Here is a 9739-nt window from a genome sequence, read left to right on the forward strand (position 1 = left end):
GGGCTGTGGGACACAAAAGTGTCTCCAGGGTGAAGCCATGAGGGAAGTGGGGGTGCTGTGAAGGGGTCTGAGGGGAAGATGAGGTGGATGGAGAGGGCACAAAGGGAAGGGTGAGGGTAATTGAAGGAGAACTACGGGGGGAGCAGGATGAAGGGGAGGATAGTGCGAACGACAGGTAGAAGAGAGATTTGCTAGTAACAAACACATCACTAGCAAATGCCAGCCAAAGACCCAGAGAGCTCACGTCAAATCCCATACCGTTTTGCAGGGGTGGCACTAGTTGTTTTCCCCTAGACCTGATGAGAGCTCACTGGCCCTCAAGCCAGCTAAAGACCTCCTGCCCATGCCCTGGCCCTGCCCAAGGGCCCTGGCCAGCTCTAGACCCTAAATTCTTTGCAGAGATGGACAGGGAAGAACAGATCCTCACTGGGTCAGCTGCGTGCACAGCCATCAGCTTTTCCACAACCAGGGATCAATCACCCTGGTTGCACAAAGGACTTCACTTCCTTATTAATGCTATCAGAGTGTGTGCAGAACTTGGTACCAAAAACAGCCATAGAGGACAATGAATGTGACAATAAAACAAAGATTTTTACTGATCTACTTTCATACACTTGGTACAAAGATGAAGTTAAGCCCCCAAATTCTTCAGACTGCACTGTGGTGCCCTTTGATGTGCAGCACAAGAGTTCCCTGAGCTGAAGAGCACAGAGGGTGACGTCAAAGATATTTATTTTCTCGTACGTTCTCCAGTTCACCTTGGGAATAGAAGAGGGTTGAGGCAGCAGCTTGAGGTCAGGGTGTTTTGGTCAAAGGTCTGCGGTTGCTCCCTCTCGACAACGGGAGAACACACAAATGCAATTCTGTGCAGTAGCCTCCTGCTCAGGGTAACCATCTGGACACAGAGCGGCTTGTTTATACGGGCTCCTCCCTTGTGACAAATCCAAACATACTCCATGTCTCCTGCGCCATATTCAAGGTCCCTGGCAGACATGTATTTTTCATCTTCCAACAATAGCATCTGAAATGTAGCACTTCTTACAACCCTACGGGATCCTCCACCTCTGCACTGCCCGTCTGCTCCTACATCGCTAACTCTTAGCCAGGAGACTGATCCCAAACCATTTCTATTGCATTTCTCCATCAGTGACTCATACTGCAGGTATTGAAGCTGTTTGTGCTACACACACGCAGGAGTGAGAAATTCTGGTACGTTACGCTGCGACAAATCCAGGGTCACATCTCTTGAACTCAGCAGAATTTCTCCAGTTTATCTCAGTAATGGAGATCAGCTTCTCACTGCGATGATCTAACCTCCCACTCAGCCCCCACGGATTGCAGGAAACGGAGGAAACAAAGCTGTCTGTCAACACAGGCCGAGCAGCTTGAAAGCTATTTGTTACAAAAAAACAGTGCCAAGCATCCTTTACTGAAAAAGTTACTCCCTTCTGGGTCTGACTGGGCCATCCTGGATAATCTCTCCTACCATGGCAGGGCTGAAACAGGTCCTTGATACTCAGAAGACCTTGACCAAAACATGCAAAGGTAATTGCAAAGAAGCAGGATCTGTGTTCTGAACAGTACACGCTGCTGTACACAGGCAGATGGGCCAGCTGGTCACTCCCCAAATATCACATCAAGGTATCTGCCCTCTTTTCCTTCCTGAAGGGTATTTTCCGTCCCCTACTCTGCTGCCAGTTTCTGTGAACATGATTGTCTCATGTTAATGAAATTGAAGTTGCCCAGTGGGTTCAGAAATTATTAGAGAAGACAGATGACAGAAAGAATGTGTGAATGCAGAATAAATAAATAATTATCGAAAATTCTACAGACTGTTCCCTTCAATCAAGCCTTGCATGTGGCATGTATACATCTCATACATTTTATAAAAGAAATTTCAGTACTTTTTCTGTTTACCTTCCATTAAGCGTGGGTTGTTACACCCAGCAGCTGCAGTTGTATTTCCTCCATTTCCTCCATAACAGTATCTTAAAGCTTTACCTCTTTACCAAATAAAAAACCCATAGCATATTAATTAGTGGTCCTCAGGAACCTGAAACAACCATGTCCAGACTGCCTATAATCTCAGTGGGGTTTCAGTATCTTCCAAGGTCTGCTCAAAGCTTTGTATTTATACCATTCACCTCAACTGAGCAGCAAAACTGCATGCGGATGATACAGAAGTAATGTAATGAGCAGCAGTAATTGGATTAATAACCCATTAGCACAAATTTAAAATCCCAGTGGTTCTTACTGGGAGCAAAGGGAGGGGTTGCCATTCTTCATATTAGCACATGAATCAAACACTGGCACCAAGGAACAGGAAAATTATTTCTGCAGATGGGTGACTTTGTGTTCTTGTTTCTGCAGGCAGCACTCACCAGCGAGGGAACCATTTACCAGCGCCGCTTTCAAGGACGTCTGTGCCATGTATTAACCCTGGAGGAGGCAGCACAGGCGAGTGCTACAGCTCATTTACAAACAGGCTCCACACCGTCAGGCACTGGTGACCAAAAAATCAGATTGGTCCAAGCTGTTGTAATGCCTGCACGGGCATTTTAGTTCCCTGTATGAAAATGAACACTTATTAGGTTTTTTCCACCCTGCTTTTGACTATGGTTTTGTTCTTAAACCAGAGAAGCCATTGTTTCTTCCCTTTCACCCTTCCTGCTTAGAAGTTGCCTAGCAAAACCACACACACTATTTCAAGAATTCAAGAGGACACTGCTTACGCTGGAGTCCTCCTTCACATCTCGAGCACTTCCTGTCCCAAAGGCATTTTTTATATAGCCTGCACGTCTCCTCACGTGGACCTGCCTATGGAAAAAGAGGTCCCAGCTCTCCCACCTACCTGAAATGCCAGGGCCCACCCTGTTTGCCAAACCTCCCACAGACCCTCTCTGACTCCTCACTCGTCTCTGCTGGGCACTGGGGAGAAGTCATTTGCCATATTATGGATCATGACTGAACAGCCAATACTTGAAGCCTCTCCATATGGAAACCATGAGCTCCAACACCACATCCAGTTGCTTTCAAGCTGGATGAGCACTGGTGGCCCTCGACATTCATCAAGAGAGAGAGAAGTCACAAGAATTCAGCCACATCAGCAGTAAATGGCAGCTGGCCTGGTACCTTTCCTAGACATCTTTGAAACTCCTCAGGAGGTTTGTACCTCCCCATGCAAGTTTGTCACTGTCACCTCTTGTTACCTGCTGGGTGCAAAGCTGTGCTTGATGGGGCTGCAGGAACTGCCAGCAGTGCCCTCGCTGAAGCCTTTTACAAAAATGAGGTCTGGGCTTGGCTGAATTTGCAAAGAACGGCAATGACCCCTCGTGGTCAGGGAGGAAAATACCGGGGCTTCAGTTGCCTGCGCACATCAGAAAAGATCCATAACCAAACCTTACCAGCTGCTGCGCTTTTTCTCAGGCTTGAAAACAAAAGTGCCAGGTATTCGGAAGCACAGGAACTGGATGAGTCACATACTCTCCCCCATTTAATACCCCAAGGTACATATCAGGAATGCTGCAGTGAGCAGAAAGAATCAGAAAGCTCAGAACAGAACCAGTCCAGATCTCGAGCTCATTGTTTTTCAGGTTATATACTCATTTATTGAGCATAAATAACCAAAAAAGGGTTCACAACAGGGAGAGAGGGCTAGCATAAGAAGCCTGGAAATAGGGCACAGTTTTAAGGACTGCTATGTGGAGGGGAAAAAAAAAAGTTAAAAAAAAGCAATTAAAATTAGAGAAAAAAAAGATATCTAACAACTCAGCTGTGCAGCCCACGCAGCCTGCTGCAGACACCAGCTCCCTTTTCCTAAGCTCTGTGTTATCAGAACCTGGCGCTGTCTCACCTTGCAGGTCTGACAGCTCACACTTGGTACCCATGAGCCTGATCCAGCTCTGAATTAGCCACCCCCAGAGCACGCTTCCTCAGCACGTTTCCACCACGTAGCCAAGAGCACTTTCAAGAGCCTCATAACCCCCAATCCCCCTCCTGACCTGTTAGGCACCTGCAGAGAGGTTGCTTGAGGACAGAGGAGCATTTTGCATTCATGTATCAGTTCAGCAGAACCATTTCCAGGTATCAAACCTCTCTAGGTGGTACTGTAGTACAGTCTTTGCCCTTTAACTGACACCGAGTTGTTTAGAGGCAAAGAGATCTACTGGATTAAACACAGATCTCTCCATCAGCCTTCAAAAATGCTTTTAAAAAAAAGGAAACATCAGATACTTTGTCTCATTGCTTTTATATCCCAGATCTGCTTGCACCTAGAAGCCTCACAGCAGAAACTTCTGAATCTCCCCATAAGGTAATAAGACAAACAGCTGCTAAACTGCAGCAATTGGATAGGGGGGAAAAGAGAGGTATTTTTCTAATTAAAAGATGCAGAGGTTGCTAAAGCTTTTAGCCTTTTTTGCGCTGTTCCTGACCACACGTATGTGGATGATGCTGCTGCCAGCCTCACGCAGGCCTGAAAGTGTCACCATCAAACTTTAGTTTTCAAATTTCCAAAGTCCCATCTTGAGTACGCGATCGTTGCAACGCTTATTAGGGAATCCTTACAAAACCCAGCAATAACAATTCCTGGGCCTTGCATGGAGCATTCCACTGCCATCCTCAAGTTGAGTACTATTTTACAGAGGCAGCACGGGCAGAAGTTGTGTAGCAGCAGAGCAGATTACCCATGTCCTTGCTTGTCCTTAGCCGCTGAGCTCCATAATGCTGTAGTGGTGCTGGTGGTGCCTTTGCTATTTGGCAGAGCAATGAGCCAGAGCTGCTGGGGAAGGTAAATATTACAAACGTGATCCGAAGCTGCCACCTAGTGCTTACTGGACCACAGGCAGAGCAATGAGAAGGGTACTTCTAGTTCCCAGGAAAAGACTGAGCAAATTTTTCCTTTTGCCTGCAGCTAGCATGAGAATTTGCAATCAAATTAGATTCAGGGACAATTAGGGCAGACATTTTGCTTCTTCATCCTTTTTAAGAATTACAGCACGGTGGTGCAAGCAGCACTAATACAACACATATACACAATATACAGATATAATACAAACAGCTCTAATAGAGCGCCAGAGATCTGAGGGGCTGTTCTAAGAAAAGCAGCACGTCCATCCTGCACAAAGGCAGCAAGTGACTGACTGCCAACGTCTGGCTCAGCGTGCCCACCTCTAACCACTGCCTGAGGATCTCCACCAGTGCCATACCGGGCTCCCTGTCATCCCCCAGACACAGCTGCTGCGTGTCTCACCCCTCCATGGGATCCAGCAACATTGAGATTGCTGCTGAGAACAATGCCAGGCACTCTGCTTACAGAGGAACTCTGCACAGAAGATGTGCTGAAGAGGAAGGTCACATCCTGCTTCAACGGGATGAGGAGCAACAGCTGAAGAGGAGATGACAGAACATTGCAACCATTCGAGTATCCTAACATTAGCACTTAAGGTAGACCAAATTCATTCTGGAGAACGACAAGCTAGTGCACACACTCTCAAATGAGTGATCTGGTCCAAAAAATTTATTGAAATGTAAAATATTTAATAGAAAACAATACTGGAACCTCCTCAGAGGAGGAGCTCACAACATGAGGCATAGAAAAGGGATCAGCAGGATGCACACAGGCTGAGAAGGCGCAGCTTGCCCACAGCTCCTGGCTTACGTGGACAGCCACATCATGCCACATCCAATCTCATACCCAAGACATAGAAACCATGAACAGCCAGACTCAAAATGTGGTCAGAAAGGGTGTGGACACTCCTGTCCTCTAAAGACTTGTACCTGTGATCTGCAGTCTTAAAGAGAAAAACAAGAGCTCTTGGTCAGAGCACAGACTGGCAGATCTATATCACAGTAAAGGAAAATCAAAAGCATTTAGAAAGCCTTTGAGGAGAGAGAAACATCCCAAAACATCCCTTTCTCTTTACCATTCTGCTCAAAGTTCAGGTGCACTGGACACAGCAACAAGTGCTATGAGATATGCCCCAGTTGCATTTGCATCTTTATAAAGGTCAGATACCAATTTTTCAGGCCGCTGCACTAAATGGCTGTTGTACTTAAGTACTATTTAGTACTTTTGTACTGCAAGGGCCCAGGAGGTATCCTAGGCGTTAAAATGAGGAATTTTGGTGGTTTCTGAAGTGTGGAATGAATGTTGGGGACTGAAAAAAAAAATACTGAGAATCAAAAGCTGCCATGCTGGGTCTTCAAATGACTGCTTCTGCCCATGGGCCCTATCCCTCCAGGTCCAGCAACCTCTGTCGAGTTTCCAGAACAATTTCCTGCATCACCTCTGGTTTGAGAATGTCCTTGATCTGGAATGGAAAGAAGAGTAACATTGGCACCAAAAAACCTCCAAATCTATTACTATTGCACACTATGAGCAGCAAGTGAGTTTAGTTGTGGTCAACCAAGACCATCGTGGCAGAGGGTCCAAGGCAAAGTTAACTTTTCCAGTTAGCAATTCTTACAGAAACCGTAAGAAATCAAAGGTGATGCTACTGACAACTCCTAATCTCTCTTGAAGGACACACACACCGGTATTAGGGAAGAGATGATTTAAACAGAAGTATACTTCAAAAGAACATCACATCTAGCTGAGTAGGCTGCCACTGTGAATTAAAGGAAACAATTCAGATCTTATCCATTTATGAGAAGAGAATTGCCAGTGATGCACTAGCAGAAGTCACAGAAAAAAGCTGTACAGCAAGAGGCCAAATTGAGGGAGCCTTCCAGCAGTGCATGTGAATACAAACAGAAGACCAGTCTCTGTACAATGCATGACACTTGCTTTTTCAGTTGGTCTTAAAGTGTACCATTCCCTCACACAATCCCCAAATTAAGACTGTTTTCACCGTGATCACAGAGGGTAATCCCAGCAAGGGACACACATCTATCCAAAACCTGAACTATTTCTCTATAGGAATAGTTGAACTTTGCCAGAGGCAGAACCCTTGAAACTATCCCTGAAAATGTGTGAGGCAATTTATGTTGTGCAGAAGGGGGGAAGTTCGCATTGTCACTTACTCCAGGATGCTTTGGAAAGCCGAAAGGAAGCCCTAGCACCTGACTTACTGACTCCAGCGGCAACTGATGTGGCCTTTCTGTTCCCTCCCTACAACATGGAATCAAGTGAACAATACTGGTTCCTGTACCTGATGAGGAAGGGATGCTTCATAGCAGTACAGGATGCTGGTGTCAAAGAGCATCAGCTTCTGAGTAACAAGTGCCACAATGCAGTTTCGGAGCCGTGAGATCACCTCTCGGTCAGACAAGGGAACTGGCTGAAGGAGGACAGAGGAAAATAGATGAATAGGTGGAGAAATAATGCAAATATATTGTAAAAAAAACCTTTGCCATGAACCTAATACCAAATCTTGAAAGTCTCATGTTGTTTGTGTGCCTCTGACCACATTGCTGACAAAACATCATTGGTAGGAGAAGGTTCACCCTCCCTGAACCCTCACCTCCAAGTTGGTGGTGAAGGCCCCCGCCTCCTCATCTTTCTGCTCTGGGGTTGGGTAGATCCAGATGAAACCATTGTTGCCGAGGATGACGGATGCACCACAGGGCAAGTCGTGGAAGTGAGTCTTCTGGCGTTTCACAAGGGAAGGCGAGACCTGAACAAGCACACCCTGGCCAAGCTGAAGAAGAAACCGCAAGATGCAGCACAAGAGACATGAGCCATCGTAGATAACATCAAGTCACTGACGTGCACTCCACTCCTGCTGTAGGAACCAGTCAATTTTAACACCTTTTCCTGTGAAACAGTGAATATAAAACCTGCCTGCCTCTGGGAGTGCTGGGAGGATTAGCTAGTGCCTGTGCAGTCCTTTGAAGATGAATACCCTAAGTGCTCAGCACAAATGTTAATAATATCTTGATCGTAACTACACATCAGCCAACCCTGCAGAAAAGTGAGAAGCGAGAGGCCCAATTTAGCAGAACACTTCCCCTCTTAATCCAATCGCTGTCCTTCACCCTTTGTGCACTGAGCACGCTTCGCTTTCATCTTTTAAGTGCTAATACCCTTGGTCTGGTAATCCCAAACTGCAGCGTACGCTCCAATGGCCCCTTGGCTTATTTCAATGCACAAAACCAGAGATAAATGCCAACTGCGTAAAGCCTAAAATAGAGCCCTGGGGAGAGAAACAAGTCACAGGGGCAGTGGCCTGTAGAAGAGGAGTGATGAAGTTGGAGTCAGAAGATTTTTCTCCTCAGGGTTTAATTCCCAAGCGGCTCACAGGGGCAACAGGACTCACAGGCAGGGAGAGCCACAGCTCAGAGGGCAGCTCAAGGGCACTCCCTCTGCTCTTGGGAAACTGCTTGTAGGAGCCAAGATTCTTCCCAACCTGCAGGAATGGGTTATAATAACATCCTGCTCTACTCCAGAGCCATTTTCTAGTAAAAATTCCCCTCAAAAGACCCTATGCAAGTCAACTAGGGCAGAATTAAGCCAAGACCAAGTGCTTTTGAACTACTTACCTTTCCATATTTCAGACTCCGGGTGTGCAGTGATACAGCCCCATCAGAAAACACAGACTGGACCTCTGCCTGTCAGTGCCACTTAAGGAAACAAGGTCCCTAATCCTGCCCCGTGCCATGAGCCGCTGGCTGCCCTGGCAGAGAGCTCTCACCACCAGCCAGGCCAGCTGAGGTCTGGCTGTTCTCCCCATGGCTCCTCTGTCTGAGTGCAAGCAGGGGAAGGATACACTGATGAGGTCCCCTTCCTGCAGATAGTCCCTCATGGCAAGCTCATCTTCTGCTGATCTCCTCCTCTGAAATGCACAATACAAGAAGCGCTCAGAATGAGAAAGCATCAGTTAATACCTACATTGCAGGAGGACTTTAGGATGCCATGCGAAATGCAACCTGGTCACTAAAGGAAAATCAGGCAGACAAGCACACCTTTAGATCACTGATTTATTTATGTCCAAACAACGATGAGAGTTAAGAGATATGAGAGCACTACAGACCCAACCAAAAAATCCAACACTACCCTTATGATAACTGTAGGGAGAACTCCAGAGATTCCCAGTGCCTCAGCTTCTGCCATGGAAGCAGACAAGGCTCCAGCACTGCTCTGCATGAACTACACTCACCAGTTCCCCACCAGGTAAATTCATAGACGACAGCAACAGGACTGAATCCAGCCTGGAATTTGTTTCCACTTTCCATCGCTTCTGCTGAACCTGGAGAAGAAAAATATTCTGTTGGTATATGCTCAAAAATTTAACAGAAGCTCTTCAGCAGAGCAGCTGAGCAGGCAGGACACAGCTCTACTGACCACTTCCAGCCTCATCTCGTTTAAAACCCACGGGCTCACAGCACCTCAGTGCACAGACACCAGTGAGCTTTAGGAACGTCAGGAGCACTTCAGATGGGACTGAGACACTTCAGAATGCCACCCTCCTCCATGGCACATCAGGAAACCCGAGCTTTACCTCTGTGATCCTCCCGACCACGATATCTCCGACTTCGCCGTTGTACCTAGAAGCAAGACAGAGAGAGGGGCCCGTCACACACCTCACTCTTCCCAAAAACCGGGTACCAGCCCTCGCACAGTGCAAACGGCAGGGTTCACGCTCCCTGCCAAAAATACAAGCAGCTACGCTCGCCTGGTCTTCAGCGCCTTCACGCACACCAGCTTGTTCACCCTCTCCACGACGCCGGCCACCGAGGCGATGAGCTTCTCCTCGTCCACATAGGTGCCGTGGCCCCTGAGGGGAGAGCGGCCGCCTGA

General features: G+C 47.1%; 1 protein-coding gene across 1 annotated transcript in view; it reads right to left on the minus strand.

Annotated features, from left to right (window-relative positions):
* Positions 1 to 5950: 5950 nt before the first annotated feature.
* EXOSC2 (exosome component 2) overlaps positions 5951 to 9739 on the minus strand; it is a 4315-nt gene continuing 526 nt past the window's right edge. The window contains exons 2-9 of the mRNA XM_010181341.1: positions 9615 to 9716; positions 9441 to 9486; positions 9099 to 9188; positions 8709 to 8774; positions 8482 to 8550; positions 7464 to 7640; positions 7152 to 7280; positions 5951 to 6311 (exon numbers count right to left, since the gene is read on the minus strand). Of these exons, the coding sequence (XP_010179643.1) occupies positions 6231 to 6311; positions 7152 to 7280; positions 7464 to 7640; positions 8482 to 8550; positions 8709 to 8774; positions 9099 to 9188; positions 9441 to 9486; positions 9615 to 9716 (760 nt within the window). The 3' untranslated portion in view covers positions 5951 to 6230. The remainder of the gene's footprint in view (positions 6312 to 7151; positions 7281 to 7463; positions 7641 to 8481; positions 8551 to 8708; positions 8775 to 9098; positions 9189 to 9440; positions 9487 to 9614; positions 9717 to 9739) is intronic.

This window comes from Mesitornis unicolor, unplaced genomic scaffold, assembly GCF_000695765.1.
Source record: "Mesitornis unicolor isolate BGI_N332 unplaced genomic scaffold, ASM69576v1 scaffold11163, whole genome shotgun sequence".
Taxonomy (NCBI): Eukaryota; Metazoa; Chordata; class Aves; order Mesitornithiformes; family Mesitornithidae; genus Mesitornis; species Mesitornis unicolor.